Source organism: Onthophagus taurus, chromosome 11 (assembly GCF_036711975.1).
Source record: "Onthophagus taurus isolate NC chromosome 11, IU_Otau_3.0, whole genome shotgun sequence".
NCBI classification, from domain to species: Eukaryota; Metazoa; Arthropoda; class Insecta; order Coleoptera; family Scarabaeidae; genus Onthophagus; species Onthophagus taurus.
The window spans coordinates 1,146,226-1,166,840 of record NC_091976.1 but is presented as its reverse complement, the minus strand read 5'-3'; the positions used below and the strand labels follow the sequence as shown (position 1 = coordinate 1,166,840).

Sequence of the window (20,615 nt, the reverse complement as noted above, 5' to 3'; positions counted from 1 at the left end):
AACCTATACGCATAAACTTAGGGATTTATTTCTCATGGCAAATAATGACTAATAGAATACCTAGCACATTTTAAATAGCATTATAGTAAGTGATCGAAGTTATACACAACTGAGCTCGCCGAATACACGATCTTTCACTAGCGGGGCCTAAACCAGAGTGTTTGCGGATTATCTCGGCAGCAGCATGTATCCGATTTCGCAATTCTTGCTCAGTATTAGCTTTGGTGGCGTACACTATGCTTTTTAAGTGACCCCAGAAATGAAAATCAAGAGGATTGAGGTCAGGCGATCGTAATGACCAGACAATTGGGCCACCTCGACCTATTAAACTAACAAACTTTCACTAGAATTTTTTCACCTAGTCATTATTTGTAATTAGGTATAGCCATTTATGGGTTTATAGAAAAAAATTTTACACGAATCGCCATCGTATTTACTCTAGTATTTGTGATTAAAATTATGCCATAAAAGAAACACTCTGTATATAAATTCCGTGCTTGATAAGGTCGATCTATCAGTTGTATTATATGCAGGGAATACCTGTGTAACTTGTTCTTGGAGGAATAACCGTGAAGAAGTCATCATTAAAACAATAGCATGTTTAGAACGATGGTTTCATACAAATAATACTAAATTAAATATCAAAACCGAAGTTATCGAATATGATATAACTAGTGTCAGAGATAGAGTGACGGTGAAATATAGAGGTGAGGAGCTGGCAACTGCCCATAGCGTCAAATTTCTTGGTGTGGTGATTAATGAAAATCTTCAAAGAAATGCAACGAACGCATGAATTCCATATTAGAAATAGAAATCAGTTTAACTTAACGATGACAAGATTTAAAAGTAAAGCTAAAGAGTTACTTGGGACGAAACCTTTCCAATGAAATGCGTGAGTTCTTTGAAGAAACAATAATTATTTAAGATTAAGCAATTTACATATTTTCTTTATTGTTTCTTCATCTTTTGACATGCACATACAATACTTGTATGGCAATTATATACATAATAATGATATTATTGTTATTATATTATTATTTAGACTATTTCATTCATAACGTTAACAGCCAATAAGAATTGGCTGTTTTCCGTCAATTGCGAGTATTTCAGCGGTTATTTGGCCGTAACCATGGAGAACGATAATACGAACCTTTGTATTATCGCTGTAATACGAACCTTTGTATTATCGCTTGTTTGACATTTAATTAATTTCGAGACATCCATGCATGTTTCCATAACAATCAATGTAATTTATTAAAAAAATATAAAAATTCTAAAAATATGTATATTTTTTATTCATGAAATAGTCTAGCCATATACAACACGACAATCGAAAATGCTCGAATCTCGACGTATTGCCTTAAAAAACACCACTCGACCTTCGGTCTCGTGGTGTTTCAGGCAATACGTCTCGTATTATCGAGTATTTTCGATCGTCTTGTTGTATAATATATGAGTAGTCACAATTAATATCTTGATTGCTTATTTGGTCAACTACAATTTTACGACCCTGAATCCGATGTCCATTTGAATTCGAACTGTTTCAAAGAAATTTTCATGGGTTTTAGAGTGTTTTCATAATTTCAAAACAGCCACGTGTTTCATAGCTAATATACAGCGTGTCCGCAAAGTAGCGGATATAGGCGATAAAATTGTTAAAAACGATTTATGGAAAAATCCTTGAAACGGGTCTAAAGATTTAAATTTTTTGCATTTTTTTGCTGTAGATATCAAATCCGTTGGCAATTTTTAAACGACTAACGGAATATGAAAGTGAATTTGTTTCTGAATCTAATACAGTCAATATTAACATTGGTTACATAAAAAAATTTTCAAGGAAAATTACTTCAAATTTGCTTGATATGACAAAAAGCAGTTGCCATGAGTAACTATGGTAACCAACTATGTCAAACAACTTTCTAAGTGTCAAAAACTGATTTAGTAAGTAGTTGACAACTTTAATGATTAAATTTAAAAAGCATGGGCATCTACGAGATTTCTCAAACTCTGGCCGATCAAATGTTTCATTGGAGGTTCATCAAAACGTGGTTTTGGGTACCCAAGAAAACTCTGTTGTTACTGTAAGAGGTATTGGGTCGAATTTGCACATTAGTAAATCAATGGCTCACAAAATTTTAACCCTTAACCTGAAACATAGGTCCAGCTGACAGTTTGAATTGTCATAGTGCAGTGTGATGTGAGTAGTAGACTCTAGAAACGAGCAAGTCTATGAAACCAGTTGTTTCAAATTACGGTAAGGAGGTCCTATAGACCAATGTTTCTAGTTCCATATATATACTAAACAAAAGTAGCAACTATGGATAAACCAAGTCCTAGTAGACATGATACCCGAATAAATTTGAACGATCCAGATTTTGAAAATAAGGTACACGAAATGTTGGCTAACGGAACAAGTTTATATTTATCGAACGAAGAACCTGATGAAATAGCAGATGATTCGGACCAAGATCCTGATTATATTTTAGAGTATAGTAATGATTAAAGTCAGCTGATGATTTCCTGGACATATCCGACGAAGTCATATAATGTGGCAAAAATGGTTTTCAGTGGATGTCGACTGAACCAATAAGAAACACTGAAACCAGATCGCATAATATCATTACTGGTTTACCAAGGCTAACTACAATTGGTAGAAATTTAGGAAATAATCCTTCTAAAGAAGAGATTTGGAATGCACTAATCGATGCACTAAGCGCTGATTGGACTCCTTATATTGTCATCAATTATGAAATCCTCACATGAGGACATATTATCCCTATTTTCCAAAGATTATTTGGGACGGCCCATTTTAGAACGACAATGTCTGTTAAAAGGTTCGAAATTTTACTAACCAACCTCAGATTTGATAACAGCGTAGATGGGGAAGAACGAAAGAAGTCGAATCCAACATCTCTGATATTTTTGACAAATTCGTTTCAAACAGCCAAAAACTATTTTCCGTAGGAAATGTACTTTATACCTTTTAGAGGTAATTGTCATTTTCGTATATGCATGCCTAGCAAGCCAGCTAAACATGGCATAAAAGTAATGTGCATGACCATACGCAATGCATATTTCTACAATGGCTACATTTACGCAGGAAAAGATGCTGATGGTGGGTGTAGGGCTTTCTGAAGAAGAGAGAAAACTATCTAAGCCTTCACAATGTGTGATTAGATTGTGTAAACCTATCGAAAGATCAAACGGAAACGTAACTGTAGATAACTATTTTACGCCAATAGCAAAAATTATGGCTTTACGCAATAGAGTAGTTTTATTAGTTTAAACTATGCACCATTCTAAAGACAATGAACTTGGAAAGCCAGAAATAATTAAACGTTACAACTATACCAGTCAAGAGTTGATGTTCTCGATATGAAATGCGCTAATTTTATATAATACATTAGCTGTATTTTACACCCTAGTAAACATCAGTACTAGGGTTTTTGGTTTTTGAACTGTTAGAACCTCATCTAAGGCAAACACTAACAACAAACCTTCCTGGGGAACTGCGGTCTAAATCTTTTGAGATTTGCTGTTGCACATCAAGTCCACAATGATGAAAATACTGTTCCCGATGGCAAGAAAAACTTGCAGTATTTGGCAGAAAAACGAATTATTGTTGCATCCGTTGTTCCAAGCCAATTTCCTTAGAATGTAGTCGAAAATTAATAATTATAATTTGAGCAGTTATTACTATGAATGAAGTTGTATATTTGAATTTTCAAAAATCAAGGTCTGGTAGACATGTTGTTTCTAATAAGGTTGATATTTCAATGCTTCGGGTTAAGGGTTAAAAACCGTAAAATATTATTCCTATATACTCATTCAAGAGCAATGAGCCGTAGTTTTTGCAACAACAATTTTGCAACGAAGACTTTGTCAAAAACATAATTGTTTCGTATAAGTGGACAAATGAGTATAGACAAAATTGTCGGTATTGGGCTATCCAAAATCCACATTGGGCAAGAAAGTCGCACACTCAATGTCCGCGAATAGATCAGTGTATAGAGCGAAGTAATACGGGATACTGTCCTGGGTCCTTACTCTCTTAAGGAAAACTTAACTGAAGAGAGATGTTTAGATTTGTTCAAAACGATATCATAATGTTGACCCAACTCAATTCCAACAAGATGGCGCGTCACCACACTTCAACAAGCTGTACTAAATCACTTTTTGACACTTAAAAAATTGTTTAAAAGCAATTGATAGTAGTTAAACTTGAAAGTCATTTTTCTCAAAAATTTTCTTATGTAATCAATATTAATTTTGACTGTATTAAATTCAGAAAGAAATCTTCTTTCATATTCCGTAATAAAAATGTTGAATTGCCATTTAAAAAAAAGTATCAATGACGTCAAAGTAACTCGTTTAAAATAGCGCAAAAACAATAAATCTTTAGACCCGTTTCAGGAATTCATCCATAAACCATTTATAATGACTTTATCGCCTATATCCGCTACTTTACGGACACACCGTATGTATAGTAGACCGGAGTGAAAAACCCAAAAGTTTCCGAATCGAATCGTAATAGTGCAGAAAACTTGCTACTCGTTAATACGAACTCAGAGAAAAAAAAATTTTGAAATCGGGCAATATCTTCCGTTCGCGCATCGCATTCAAAGTTTAGGAATTTGAACAGATACGAAAAATCGTAGGAGGTGTAAATGATGTCCGATCGAGCTAATTTTTTGTACATAGCATAATCTTGAAGTACACTACAAGAAAAAAAATGCGAACCCCTCCTACCCCACACCCTTTCCACACCGTGGTGGGGGTTGAAAAGGCCATTTTTTGTTAAAAATAGCCAGAATTGCAGGTGGTGTAAACCAGTATGAAAGTTGATTTATCTATTTGAATTTTTATACAAAACAACCTTGGGGCTCAAAGTCGAAAAATTAATCCCTCTCCCTGCCCCTTTATCTTGTAGGGGTGGAGAGGGAGGCTGAAGTTGTGCAGCTCTTGGCTCGCCCTTTTTTTGACGGCTCAGAACTCACCACGGGAAGGTGGTTGCCCCGCGAGTTCTACCGACACCCTTCCCAACCAACCAACCAATGAAGGACGTGGAAAATTAATCAGGAATCGCAATCTCTGCTTTAGTGTCAAATTTAGGCATAGAAGCACGAGAGATGAGGGTTGCTCTTATGAATCCATCACGTCTCTCGTGTCCATACACTTTTGAGGCGGCGTGTGTAACTAGTTTAATGCAGCGCTCCACAGCTTGAGTGTGGCATCGAATGTCTTCCAAATTTATGTTTGGTGTTAGTTTTTCCTTACTAGATATTAATTGTGAAATGTTGTTAGAAGAAAGGCTTGCCAAAAGTGGGGGGCAGGTAAGTGTTGTTTGAGACCAATTTATTAATTCATAATATTCATTTGTCAACTATTTGTAGAAGAGAGCACTCAATTTTCCGAAAAGCAACGACGCGCAAAGTCTCGCATCAGCTAACTGTTTGCCGAGGGGACGACTAAAAGACTGAGGCCCTGTGGTTTTACCATCAAGTGCTTGGACAAGATGCCTCAAAGGTAATTCAATGAAATGGAGGAGACAAATAGCCCATTGTAAACGCTTTTCTATATATTTGATTGCTCCATTTTTCCAACCAGTGTTTGTCAAAGTGCCATCAGACCCAATCACTACAACGTTAGATGTATTTATTTCATTTTCTTCAAAATGGTCTAAAATGCAGATTGGTGTGTCTTATCCACTTTTTGAGGTAGGTATTAAATGACAAAGGTACTTTGAGCCTGGTTCCTTAATTACTGAACTGTGTCCTTCCTTTTCTACACATTGGTATCGTTTGCCTCCTTTTTCAACCAAGACTAAAGTGTCATCCATTCTACTATCGAAGTACACGCACATTGGACCGTTCATTTGCCCCATTACCTCCTCCGATGCGGTAAGTTTTAATCTACATTTTTCTTTCTCTCTTCTAATTTTGCTTCTATCAACGGTAAGAGATGTATTACTATCAGTAATAAGACCTAGGTCTATGAGTACGCTAGAAGTAATAGCAGCTGTTGCTCTGTCAGACACACCAAATCGATCACTTGTCAAAGCAGTTGCTGGAAGTGACAGTCGCATCTGTGAAGTTTTTAAATAACCTGATTGAGACGACAAAGAGCGTGCGAACTGAAAGTCGGAATCATACTTATCATTATCAACTTCAAAAGTTATCTCTGGTTCAGGATCAATACTACTACAAGAGGGTCCAGGCAGGGTGGTCTGATTTAGCTGACGAGCTAAGTCTATTTGTCTCTGCAACCTTAGTGTAAGCTTTTGCGATTCTTTTGTACCCACCGTCCCAATCTTACCTTGCTTGAGGTGTCTCTGAGCGTAAAGAAATCTTATTTCTAATTGAGGTACCTTTTTTTCTTTAGGGCAAGTGCAGTTGACTATTACTGGATTGGGACAAATACACTTATCAAAAATTTTTTCGCAAAAGCAATGAAGTATCATCTCACATATGCACGATGATGTGTCAAATAATGTGTTTGAACATTCAGAACATTCGGAACGTTCGGAAACTTTTCTGTTTTTCCGGTCTAATGTATAGACATTCATTATAACACGATGGTTTTCATTAGAAGTAGAATACTAAATTAAATTACTATATAAAAAAATACTAATAATAATTAATAAATAGACATTTATTTCATTTTACACCATTTTTTTGAAGATTATTCAAGTATAAGATTTAAGCTTCAATGGCATTATTAAGAACATTTTGAAGAGAGTTTTGCATACCGCTGAAAGATTGGTTGCAAATTGCATTTTTGGAATTTCCAGTAGCAGTATCAACGTTCGAATTACCCGAATTAGAAATGGAACAGTTGCTGAAAATAAATCAAATTAAATAAGTAAAATTTGATATTTCAAGAAAAACTTACGATTTGGAACAGATTGGTGCAATTTGTTTGATCTTGCAATTCGATGCGTCACCAACCGCGAATGTAACTGTTACATTGATGGTGATATCGACATCAACATAAGTAATAACACAAACTCCAAGACCAATTTGGATCAATCCTAAGAGTTTCACGACAACTACTGCGTTTAAGTTCAAGTCAATATCAACAGCAACTCCAATGCTGATTACTGCGGTTACAACGCCACCGGAAGTAGTTTCGCTGTAAGATATTTCAGTGCCAGCGTTGACCAATACAGCAATTGTGGTACAATCAAGTTCAACAGATACTCCAATAACAACCAATCCGAGCTAAATTAAAATCACATTTAAAACGATATACTGAAAGAAAAGAAATACTTACCAAATTGATGTTGGCTTGGATGTTAATATCTGGAAGTGAAACTGTGGCAGCTGCATTGAGACAAGCGGAAATCTTGTTTTGACAGGTTTGAGTAGCTGGTTGAGTTGCCCATGACGTGGCGATTAAACCAAAAAGTACCAAAATGTATTTCATTTTTTACTCGGTTAAAGAACGTCTGTCACAAATCGACTCTGCTGTATTTGACGAAAACACTGCCAATTTCGTTGGTTTATATACCAAGTTTATTAATGAGTCTTACTCATTATCATTATTTTACGATTGTAAAGATTTGCTTTAGTATTGATAACTCTAAAATAATTTTGTGTTTATAACATCATTACTAAAATCTCAATATTTATTGACATTTAAATCTACAGATAAAAAAATTTTTGAAAATCACTCGCAAATTTAATCGTTTTTAGTAAGGCGCTAATAAAACAATGTAATTAAAACCAGACTTTTGAAAATCTTGATTGTGTTTACCCAGACAAATTTATCCTTTAATTTGACAAATAAAAATAAAATTTTATAACATGAAATTAAAATGGCAATGATACTCAAAATTAATCGAGTATATAAGGTAATCGATACTTCGCAAACTGCATCACTTCGACTTAGTTCAAAGCCAATTCGAAACTTGTTTTAAAAATGAAATATCTTTTGGTACTTCTTGGATTAATTGCCACATCATGGGCAACCCAACCAGCTACTCAAACCTGTCAAAATAAGATTTCCGCTTGTCTTAATGCAGCTGCCACAGTTTCACTTCCAGATATTAACATCCAAGCCAACATCAACTTGGTAAGTATTTCTTTTTTTTAAATGTATATTGTTTTAAATGTGATTTTAATTTAGCTCGGATTGATTGTTATTGGAGTATCCGTTGAACTTGACTGTACCACAATTGCTATATTGGTCAACGCTGGCACTGAAATATCTTACAACGAAACAACTTCCGGTGGAGTTGTAACCGCGGTAATCAGCATTGGGGTAGCAGTTGACATCGACTTAAACTTAAACGCAGTAGTTGTGGTGAAACTCTTAGGATTGATCCAAATTGGTCTTGGTGTTTGTGTTATTACTTATGTTGATGTCGACATCACCATTAATGTATCAGTTACTTTCGCGGTTGGTGATGCATCTAATTGCAAGATCAAACAAATTGCACCAGTCTGTTCCAAATCGTAAGTTATTTTCCAAAAATCAAATTTTATTTATTTAATTTGATTTATTTTCAGCAACTGTTCCATTTCCAATTCGGGTAATTCGAACGTTGATATCGCCACCGGAAACTCCAAAGATAATATTTGCAACCAATCGTTCAGCGGTATGCAAAATTCTCTTCAAAACGTTCTTAATAACGCCATTGAAGCTTAAATCTGATACTTGATTAATGTTTAAAATGAAATAAAGTATTCCTATAATGACCAAAATTATTTTAACTTTACCAATTACAAATTAATTCCACAGTATTACAATTTAATTTTCTTTGTGTAAAATATCCTATACATTATAGCATTACTTAATAGAGCAATCCGATAATACCCCACAATAATAATAATAATAATAATAAACACCTTTGAAACATAATATTTTTGTATATCCCCGTTTGTGTTATCGTTTGACTTTAAGTTAGTTTTTGTTTACCACGTGCGAGGTGGGGATGTGAATTTGTGAGGGTCATTCGAGTCTGGTTTTGATTTGGTATTCCACATTGGTTTGTGATACCAGACTCGAGTGACCTCTTGGAAACTTACAATATATTTTTTGTAAGCTGTTTGTCGTTGTGCTCAGATTTGTCATAACTAAGTTTGTATTTTCAATTAATTGTTACTTTTTGCATTTTATTCAGAGTGTGGTTAATAAACCAGTTTTCTTTTGGAATTTTAACATTTAATTCTTCCACCTTATCCCGAAACCACATTCCACGGAATTTTCCGCAACACCTTTATTAAACACTATCATAATACAAAAATGAAACAAAATAAATATTTTTCAATGAGGCGAGATTCAGCTATACAGGGTCATCCACGACGACCATCCATTAGAACTTTACAGGGTTCTGGCCAAAATAAAAATTTGAAAATTCAGATTTAAGTATTATCAATTGCGTTCTCTTCGACTAAAATATTTTCAGATATCTAACACTTCCGGTTATACCGGAAGTCGCGACCTACTTTATTTTTTTAAATGAAACACCCTGTATATTTTTACATATTTGGCTTTGTCTGTTTTCAGGGTTAATGAATGACTTTACTTTTTGCAATATGATTCGGCCGTTCTCGAGTTATTCGAATTTTTCTAGAAAAATCTGCTCCAGCAGACATTTGTTCAAAAAATCAGAGAACACTCGATTTTTGGGATATCAATTTAGGATTCAGAACATGCTTAAGCAACATGATGGAGTATGTTTTGGTGCCGAGTATGACTATCTAGAACGTTTGGTCACTTTACTATGGCACGTTACTTTTTCGAAACTTGGAAGTACCATAACATCATTTTTTTAAATGGCACCCCCCATATTTTATTACTTAGTTGTCTTCGGTGTCTCTTTTTACATCTTTTATATCCGATATGTCCTATACCTAACATTTATAGTTTGGGAAATAATTAGGGTTTATTGGAAAATGCACACAAATATCGATATTTAACCTAATGTGTCATAAATACCTAGTGAATAACCGAATGAAGTGGAGGTTTGAAAATTTGCAGACTTGCGATGTTTGATGCCAGCTTTTTAACTAAAGTATTTTCAGGTTCCAGGTACTTGTGGTTACACCGGAAGAGGTGACAATTTTCATATTTTAAATGGAACACCCTGAGTTTTATAACACTTTTCAATAAAAAATGTCAACTACAACGTTACTTTTTATAATTTATAAATGTGTTGGGAATGTTGTTGTGGTTATGTATTATCAGAGGATCAGTAAGGAAAGAGTAAACAGTTCGACATTTGCTAAAACTATGGTTTATTTCTGTTGGTGTGATGAGTAGGTTACTTTTTGTAATGATCTGTTCTCAAGAAATGCCACGTTTGGAATTTAGTAATGAGGATTATTTGAATTTGATAATAATTTATGGAGAGTGTAACCAAATAATTGCGCGTACGTGTCGGCTGCAACATACAGGGGCGTAAAATTGAACAAAAATTTCAAAAATGTAATGAAATACAGGGTGTTTCATTTGAAATATGAAAATTATCACCTTTTCCGGTGTAACCGCAAGCACCCGGAACCTGAAAATATTTTAGTAAAAAGCTGGCATCAAACACAGAAGTCTGCAAATTTTCAAAAGGCCAGTTCATATGGTTATACACTAGGTCACACTAGGTATTCATGGCACACTAGGTTAAAGATCGATGTGATATGTGTGCATTTTTTAAAAAACCCTAATTATCTCCAAAACTATAAATGTTAGGTATAGGACATATTGGATATAAAAGATGTAAAATGAGACATCGAAGACGACTCAGTAATAAAATATGGGGGGTGCCATTTAAAAAAATGAAGTTATGGTATTTCCAAATTTCGAAAAGTTAACGTGCCGTAGTAAAGTGACCAAACGTTCTAGACAGCCATACTCGGCACCAAAACGTACTCCATCATGTTGGTTACGCATGTTCTGAATCCTAAATTGATATCCCAAAAATCGAGTGTTCTCTGATTTTTTTAACAAATGTCTGCTGGAGCAGATTTTTCTAAAAAAATTCGAATAACTCAAGAACGGCCAAATCAAATTGCAAAAAGTAAAGTTATTCATAAACCTTGAAAACAGACAAATCCAAATATGTAAAAATATATAGGGTGTTCCATTTAAAAAAATAAAGTAGGTGGCGACTTCCGGTATAACCGGATGAGCTAGAAATCTGAAAATATTTTAGTCGAAGAGAACGCAATTAATAATACTTAAATCTGAATTTTCAAATTTTTGTATTGGCCAGAACCCTGTAAAGTTCTAATGGACGGTCGTCGTGGATGACCTGTATAAAAGTTCAATATAACCCCATATTAAATGTAACTGCCAAATATTAATTGATACTTTGAAAAGTGTGGCGTACATAATTTTTATGAAATATCCCACCTCCTGCATTATTCTTGCAGTCGACCGACCATTTGATAGGCAAAATGCGTAACATACTCTTAAAAGAAATTAAAGTTTCTTCTGATAGCGCAACCAAGCGTTCTACTGCCGATGTAACCTTTTCAGGCATACGAATCTTTTTTGGTTTTCAGATCGGACCAATATCATCTATCGGATAAATTGATCACGACGTGGTAAAAGTGGGCCTTAAAGATGTAGTCAAAACGTGCACACTCTTTGCGACGTTGTCAATGAAAAAAACCAAAAACTTATAACTAGATTTTAACTAGACTAATGTTAGAGAAGTCTAAAAATGTGTAGGCAATTTATTCCTTTTGTTTGGGGGCCAAGTCAGTCAGAACCCAGGGATATCCATTGTTTAACATTGAAATCACTCTTAACAGTTTGTAATCCAAATTCACTAACTGAACTGCACACAAATGCAGTATTGCATACGGACGTGTGCTAATCTGTATATGTAGATTGAGAGTAATAGCAATAACTCAACAAGAAGACTATAGAAAGGAAATCAAAATTACATATAGTATGCGAATTGGAAACACTAGCTATTATGGCAGCTGATCAACTGCCACTAAGAAAAACTTAATTCCAGGCATATTATTTCATGTTGGATTTTTTGACAAGATTTTAATTTAAAGATTTATTTAAATCAAGATTTTCAAGATATTATTTACAAGATTTAATTTAAAGCGAGTAGAATTATAAGGGTTTCTGTCTTGTTAGTGGTAAAACCACATAGCCTTTAGCTCAGAACTAAAGAAATGATAAAACAACGCAACTTTCACTTAAAACTCGGGTTGTTTGCGTGGGGGTTCCCCGATCGTGACAATCACTGTTGGGTAAAGGAACAATAACTAATGGTCAGTTGGCAATTGCAACAGAAATTAGTATCCAAATTTCAGAACGTCATTTTTTAGCGAATATTTAGAATCTGGTTTTAATTTATTCTTATAACTAAATATCAATATAATATATATTTTATACTATAATACCAATGCAATGTGAAATCAATCTCCAAAAAAAATAATATTTGAAATTTATTTGTTTAAGGTAAAATCATTTTTACTGTAATTATCTGAATGATTTATTTCGCTTTACTTCATTTTGAACATTAGTCATGTTTAAGATTTAGGATTCAATCACATTTTGAAGAGAGTTTTGCATGCCGCTGAATGATTGGTTGCAAATATCATCTTTGGAATTTCCAGTGGTTTCATCAACGTTCCAATCCAATTCCAACTCGAATTGGAAATTGAATAGTTGCTGCAAATAAATCAAATAAAATTTTAAAGAAAAACTTACAATTTGGAACAGATTGGTGCAATTTGTTTGCTGATTTTGTTAATTTATACACCAAGTTTATCAATACATATGATCGCAAATTTGTTTTGGTATTGATAACCTTAAAATAATTTTGTTTTTATAACATCATTAATAAAATCTCAATATTTATTGATATTTAAAACTGCAGATAAAAAGAAATATTTGAAATTCATGCGGAAATTTTATCGTTTTTAATACGGCGCTAATAAAACAGTTAAAGCAGAATCAGACCTTTGAAAATGTTATTTGTGTTTACCCAGACAACTTTTTTGCTTTAATTTGACAAACAACAAATAAAATTTTATAATACGAAATTAAAATGGCAATGATACTCGAAATTAATCGAGTATATAAGATAATCGATACGGCGCAAACTGCATCACTTCGATTTAATCCAAAATCAATTAGAAACGCATTTAAAAAATGAAATATCTTTTGGTACTTCTTGGACTAATTGCCACATCATGGGCAACCCAACCAGCTACTCAAACTTGTCAAAATAAGATTTCCGCTTGTCTCAATGCAGCTGCCACAGTTTCACTTCCAGATATTAACATCCAAGCCAACATCAATTTGGTAAGTATTTTTTTTCTTTCAGTATATTGTTTTAAATGTGATTCTAATTTAGCTCGGATTGGTTGTTATTGGAGTATCCGTTGAACTTGATTGTACCACAATTGCTGTATTGGTCAACGCTGGCACTGAAATATCTTACAGCGAAACAACTTCCGGTGGAGTTGTAACCGCGGTAATCAATATTGGAGTAGCGGTTAACATCGACTTGAACTTAAACGCAGTAGTTGTGGTGAAACTCTTAGGATTGATCCAAATTGGTCTTGGTGTTTGTGTTATTACTTATGTTGATGTCGACATCACCATCAATGTATCAGTTACTTTCGCGGTTGGTGACGCATCGAATTGCAAGATCAAACAAATTGCACCAGTCTGTTCCAAATCGTAAGTTATTTCCAAAAATCAAATTTTATTTATTTAATTTGATTTATTTTCAGCAACTGTTCCATTTCCAATTCGGGTAATTCGAACGTTGATATCGCCACCGGAAACTCCAAAGATAATATTTGCAACCAATCGTTCAGCGGTATGCAAAATTCCCTTCAAAATGTTCTTTATAACGCTATTGAAGCATAAATTATAAACTTGATTAATTAAAGAAATGGTGTAAAATGAAATAAAAATCGATTGAATAATTATTATTGGTGATTCTTTCTATATAATATTTTTGTTTAATGCTTTACATATGTGTTATCCTGACTGTTCATTGAAATCCGTTATTCTAAAAGAAACTCTGATATTATTAGCTGCGAATCTTGTAACGCTTTTAGTTTGAGATTGCAGTAGTATAAACTATACAGCTAACGAGCTTTTAATTCACTTCCTGTCTATCGGCACCTCAAGATTTATCGTAGGGACAAAGGTATTCATCATTTTTAAATTTACTTGATCTTTAGTAGAAAATGTACTATTTATTTCTTCAAGAATCAGAAACTGCCTACTCGATGCATATTAGTGGAAATCAGGACTGCGTCTGGTCTAATTGATGGTCCTCTCCCACTGATCCTCCTCTACGTGTGGAGGACTCGATAAGAGCCAGAGAAAATGAAATTAAAAAGAACTTGAATTTAAATACAACAAAATAAATTTATATAAAATTAAAAATTAACTACTTTGCGGTACAAATAAGTATTGCGCATTCAAGTTTAAGTGAACTTTCTATTTATAAGTTCTGCCAGTCTTTTATAGCCTTTCAATTTCAGTCAATTTCAGGTTGACACAATTAAACATACAGAATTGGATTTAAAAAATCATAACAATGATGATGATTCTTTTTTTGATTAAATTAGGATGTTATTTATTACCAGATGTTGAGGCTTTCTTATTTGCCGCAAAGTAAATTGTTTTGCTGCGCCTTTTTGTTCGATTACTTCTAAGTTCCGTAACTTTGATGCGTTTTGAATTTGGTTATGGCTGCCGTCAATTCGTAATCTTTTGCAAGTAAAACTGTGTCGTCAGCAAACTTAACTGTATCATCGTTTACAACTAGGGGAATATCATGGCTGTATATGTTACAAAAAATTGACGATAGGGTGCCACCTTGGAAAACGCCTGCTGTATGTGGTGATTTGAAGATAATGTGATCGTAAATTTTGGTAGAGAATGTGCTATTTGTCAGGAACGACAAAAGGATTGAGGTGTACTGAAATAGTTCATTTGAGTAAATATCTCCTAAAATGTTTTAATGCTGCCACAATGGCTAGTGTATTGAATTCGTGTACATGTAATTTTCATTCTTATTGAGCAAGGCTATTGCTCCCAATCTACAGGGTGACATAGAAAAAAGTACATTGCATAGTGCCACTCGATAGAGGACACTAAAATAAGAAAAAAAGTTCCTATGAACATGGGTTCGCAAGGCCTACGGTTAAAAGATATGGGGTGTTAAATTTTATTTTTTTTTGGGTATTTTTTTTGAATATCTTTAGCCAGAGACGCAAAAAATGGATAAAATGTGGTATACAGGGGTTTTTTATCATGCTAAATTCAAATATGATCTTGGTTTTGTGATTACTGATGGAGAGCGCTACATACATACAGGGTTCCATCTCTATTGAATCGGTCATCATACCAATAAAATTTAATTGTTGAAGTATTTATCATTGTTTTTGCAAATAAATAAAAAAAATTAAAATTCAACACCCCGTATCTTTTAACCGTAGGCCTTGCGGACCCATGTTCATAGGAACTTTTTTTTCTTATTTTAGTGTCCTCTATTGTGTAGCACTATGCAATGTACTTTTTTCTATGCCACCCTGTATATAGATTAGCCGTATTCTAGACTGCAGGCATTTCTGTGTTTTTTAGTTGGTGCATTGAGTTTAAAAATTGTTAAAAGTGATCTCGACCTCATATACAAGGTGATTCTTTACCTACACGCGTAAACTTGGGGATTTATTCCTCATTACAAATAGTAAAAGTTTGTTACTATGATAGGTTGAGCTCGTTTCCAATCGTCTGGTCACCACGATCGCCCGACTTCAATCCTCTTTATTTTCTTACCCAACAAAGGTTAAAACTCTGCGGTTGCCTCTAGTGAATTGTTTTTAGATGGCTACCGTGTCTTGAGGGCTGATCGAAGTTCTAATTTGGTTAGACGTTATAAAAGGGGAGGTGTTCTTATTGCTTTATGTAGTCGCTTTGCAGTGGAAATCATCGACGTCTCGGACATCCGGTCCTTGGTCCCACTCATTGATGTGTTTGTATATCCCTCCTGATTTATTATTATTATTGCTGCCGGGCTGAGGAGAGAGGCCCCTCTCGTTACCGCGACCTATAAGATCTATTGTAACTTTAGCCCTCCAAAGGTTTAGGGCAAATGTAGGTCCTTAATGAACCTTAGTATTGTCCTGAGGTCTTGAACCTTTATGTCGGTAGGTAACAGGGGAGTTTTACCGAAGACGTTGTGCCTTAGACGGCCTCTGGCGACGCAATTGCACAGTATATGTTCAGCAGTTTCTGACTCGTCGTTGCATAGTCGACAAGTTTGATCCTCAGCTTGTCCAATGTGGAAGAGGTGGTATTTTAGGGGCACATGGCCGGTCAGGTAGCCTGAGAGCGTTCTTAGATCCCCTTTGCTGAGGCATAAAACCTCTTTGGTTTTGTTTTGCGACGGAGTTATCATACTCTTCGCTTGTCTGTGACCTGGAAGTTCTTTCCAGCGTAAGGCTATCTTTGAAGCCTCCCAGTTGTTGATTATTTGTTTTAGGTGGCTTTTTTGTAGTCCACATCCAGGTTGGGGTCCAATGAAGGGCGTGTTTGCTGCCTCTTTGGCCAGCTTGTCGGCCTTCTCATTGCCCTCAATATTGCTGTGACCTGGAACCCACCATAGGGTAACATCATTGCCCCTAGCGAGTTCTCTCAGGTTGTTGGTACACTCTCTGATCAGTGCGGAGCCACACGTGTAGGCCTGAATTGCCTTTAAGGCGGCCCGACTGTCTGTGAAAATGTTTATGGATGCACCTTTTTGTCCCTTCTGTAGGTTCAAAGCGGTACAGAAGTTTATAGCAAGAACTTCTGCTTGGAAAATTGTTAAGTCCGAGCTGAGGGGCAATTTGATGTGGCTATTTGGTCCACTGATGCCCATGCCTACTCCAGATCTTACTGTCTTTGAAGCATCGGTGTACCAGGCTAGGGCTCCTCTTTTTAGTTGAAGCCCTCCCTTCGCCCAATCATCCCTGCTACTAAATATGACCTTATACGGTTGGTTGAAATTGTATTCCGTCGGTATGAGGTCCGTTTTAATTTCAATCAGGTGATTTAGAAATGGGTCCTTGAGGATCTCGAGGTGTCCTCTGAGGTTACCCTGCATCAACTTGAGTGAAGAAACTGTTTTCAGTGATAAGGCACTTAAGGCTGCCTCCTTTTGTATATATGTGGAGCGGTGTGAGACCGAGTAGGGCTTCCAAAGCAGCCGTCGGACAGGATCTCATTGCACCCGTTATGTTAAGACATGCTAACCGCTGGATTTGTGCCAGCTGTTGTTGAGCTGTCTTATGTTTTGTTTTTGGCCACCAAACCAATGAGGCGTAGGCGACCATGGGTCTGATTATTGCTACGTAGGCCCAATGAGCCATTCGTGGTTTGAGACTCCAGTTCCTTCCTAGGAGCCTGTGACAGATCTGGTTTGCCATGATGGCCTTTTTCTTATCCCTCCTGATACCCCAAAGCCTGATTTGCTTTCTTTCTTGAATGCTTTGGACCATAGACTATTGAACTTTCCTGTACTTATTATAGGAGGCTTTAATTTACCTGATTATGTTAAGGGTCCTGGTGCTACTGTCAGTGATGGAAGAACACAAGCATTTCGTATTGTCTGTGATTTTCTAAATCTGTCTCCACTGAATCATGTGCTGAACTGTGACGCAAGATTGTTGGATTTAGTTTTAATTAACAATGAACACCAGTTCGAACTTGTTCGTGATGACCTGCCTCTTGTATCTGAAGATTTGTATCATCTCGCCTTAAATATTACCATAAACTTACTCACACAAAGTAACAATCAATCAAATTTTCCAGCTGTGTGGCAGTCGATATGATTTTCGCAGAGCCAATTTTTATGACTTGTACGGTGATTTCCTCGAAACAAATTGGTCCTTTCTTGATAAGTGCATAGATGTTAATGATGCTGCGCGGTTACTTTATATGAAGATCCATGAACTATTGGATCAGTCTGTTCCAAAAAGAGCGTATCATACTTCTAAATACCCTATTTAGTACACTCCTGAAATTAAAAATCTTTTAAAGTTAAAAGAATTCTATAGAAGAAAGTAGAAGAGAACTAAATGTGATTTTTATCATGCAGGGTTTGGAAGATTGAGATACTTGACAGAGCAAAAGATCTCTGATTCGTATATAGCCTTTACAAGAAATGCTGAGCAGTCACTACGCTCGGATCCTCGTAGCTTCTGGAATTATGTTAGGCATCAACTATGACTACACGACTCTACGACTGCTTTCAAGCGTGTTGATCGCAACAACATTGCTGATTATCATCCCAACTCCATAATATCTAACTTCGCTAAAGTATTTGAGCAAATCATCTATGGAGCTATTTATTAGCAAGTTCAATCGTTTGTATCGCCGCACCAGCATGGGTTTATTAAGCACCGTTCAACCGTTACTAATCTTGCGGTGATTACAGAAGTAATATGTTGATCCCTGGATGGGGTTGGTCAAGGTGATGTAGTGTACACTGATTTTTTCAAGGCGTTTGATGCGATCCATCACGACCTTCTCCTCCAGAAGGTCAGTATGTTTGGCTTTTCCCCTGGGCTCATGTGTCTTGTTTCATCGTATTTGTCAAATAGGGCCAATTATGTATTTTATAATGGCTTTGCTTCGGTGGACTTTTTGCACGATCTGGTCTCCCACAGGGCTCTACCTTGGGTCCACTACTGTTTATAATATTTATTAACGACTTATTAAACAGATTTAAGTCTGGTGTATTGGCCTATGCTGATGATCTTAAGATATTTCGCACTATGACCTCGGATGAAGACGTGGCTTCGATGCAGTCGGATCTTGATATGTTGGTGGAATGGTGCGATCGTAATCAGCTCAGGATTTATGTGGAGAAATGTGGTGCTGTCACATTTACTCGTAGATCTACTCCTATGTATCCTACTGTGTAGGCGGAATCACACTGCTTAAATTGACTTCTATCAGAGATCTGGGTGTAACTTTTGATAGCAGACTATCATTTTTACCGCACGTGGAGGATGTCGCTTCCTGTGCTGTGAGGATGATTGGCTTTGTGCTCTGTACTTCACGTTTATTCACGGATTCTGCTGTATACATATCGCTTTTTCGGGCGCTTGTTCTGCCGAAACTGGAGTATGGGTCTGTTATATGGTCACCGCATTACATATCGCTTCGTCTTCGGTTTTTAAAGTGCCTTTCCTTTCGCGTGGATGGAGCTTATCGTGTTTGTGGTACTGAGTACCAATCTTTGTTGCAATGTCATCATTTTTCTTCGCTTGACACTCGAAGGGATGATCTCGACGCTAGATTTATTATAAAACTGGTGAGTGGTGAAACGGATTGTAACTGGTTACTTCTTGCATTAACTTCAGTGTACCCAGCCAAGCTACCCGATACAGCTATGTTTTCTATTTGAAAAATAGTAGAACCAACGTGCAGGCTAGCGCTCCACTACAAAGAATGTGCTTGTGTTAATGTAAGTTTGTTTTTCTGTGTGGTATAATATTGTCCTAATTGGTACTTTGTTGGACAATAAAGACATATATTATTATTATTATTTTCATGTTTGGGGACCCTTTAAAAGCATAGTGTACGCCATCAAAGTTAATACTCAGCAAAATTATGCGTATAGGTTGAGAATCACCTGTTTAATATCAACTAATATTTTATTGAGGGCTATTATATTTGATTAGTCTTCCTAGATCTATTAAATAATGCTATAATATGTCTGATATTCCATCAACAGAAAATAAAATTGTAAAATTGTGGGATTGATTTGTAATTGGTAAAGATAAAATAATATGGTTGTTTTATATTAATATTTTATTTTGTTTTATTTCATTTTGAACATTAATTATGTATAAAGTTTAAGCTTCAATGGCGTTATTGTAACGGTTTTATTTGAAATAATTTGAAAACGCGAATTTTTTTTGGAAAAAAGTTATTTATTTTGAATATGTTTGAAGGGTTACATATAGATGAGGGGTTAAATTTTCTTAAATTTTCGGATCGTGGTTTTTTGGCGGAACGGGTTTGACGCGACGGGCCGTTCTTGAAAACGTAGAGATTTTGGAGAAGGGGTTGAGCTAGCGACGAAGGTTTAAATTTTATTAACATCCGCGTGCGTTTTTTTTTACGTTGAGACCAAATTAAGGGTTTAGTAGTGCCCTCCAAAGTTATTTTGGGATTGTGGGTCTCATAGTGAATTTTTTTCGACGATTAATTCTTGTTGGTTCTTGCAAATTTTCGTCGGTACTCCTTTGAGAGGATTTTTCAAACCACGTTTTGCGTTTTTACGCGTGCTTCTAATAAATTTTCGTGCGTGAAGTGAGACGGTAAGAATAACGTTAATTCTTTTTCTCATTGTTTCGTCGGTTATAGTTTTTTTTTACGTTTTTTTAGCTTCTTGTATTGGATATTTATTTTTGGTCTAAATTTTTCCCGTCTACGACCTGTCGATTTCGGTCCGTCAATCCAACAGGCGAATATCGTTAAAAACCGTCGTTCCCAAGATCGTATGACTTTTCCGGATAAAGAATTATCATCGGGAAAGTAAAATTTTCATCGTGTGCAGAATTTTCAAGGTCAGATTACTTAATTTTCTCGTTCTCGGAACATTCGTCGAGTCGTCTTTTTCGTAACCT

General features: G+C 35.6%; 3 protein-coding genes across 3 annotated transcripts; 2 read left to right on the top strand and 1 right to left on the bottom strand.

The window, feature by feature from the left end:
• Window positions 1-6,698: 6,698 nt before the first annotated feature.
• On the bottom strand, window positions 6,699-7,531 carry LOC139431784 (uncharacterized). The gene is made up of 3 exons (XM_071199952.1): window positions 7,273-7,531; window positions 6,892-7,220; window positions 6,699-6,837 (listed from the first exon to the last, which is right to left on the bottom strand). The coding sequence occupies exons 1-3, from the start codon at window positions 7,423-7,425 to the stop codon at window positions 6,699-6,701; spliced, it is 621 nt and encodes a 206-aa protein (XP_071056053.1). The 5' UTR covers window positions 7,426-7,531.
• Window positions 7,532-7,634: 103 nt separating this feature from the next.
• Window positions 7,635-8,731, top strand: LOC139432231 (uncharacterized). The gene is made up of 3 exons (XM_071200679.1): window positions 7,635-8,073; window positions 8,128-8,456; window positions 8,511-8,731. Exons 1-3 carry the CDS (start codon window positions 7,921-7,923, stop codon window positions 8,647-8,649), a joined length of 621 nt encoding a protein of 206 aa, XP_071056780.1. The 5' UTR covers window positions 7,635-7,920; the 3' UTR covers window positions 8,650-8,731.
• A 3,924-nt stretch (window positions 8,732-12,655) lies between these two features.
• LOC139432223 (uncharacterized) lies at window positions 12,656-13,874 on the top strand. The gene is made up of 3 exons (XM_071200659.1): window positions 12,656-13,272; window positions 13,325-13,653; window positions 13,707-13,874. The coding sequence occupies exons 1-3, from the start codon at window positions 13,120-13,122 to the stop codon at window positions 13,843-13,845; spliced, it is 621 nt and encodes a 206-aa protein (XP_071056760.1). The 5' UTR covers window positions 12,656-13,119; the 3' UTR covers window positions 13,846-13,874.
• Window positions 13,875-20,615: the final 6,741 nt, after the last annotated feature.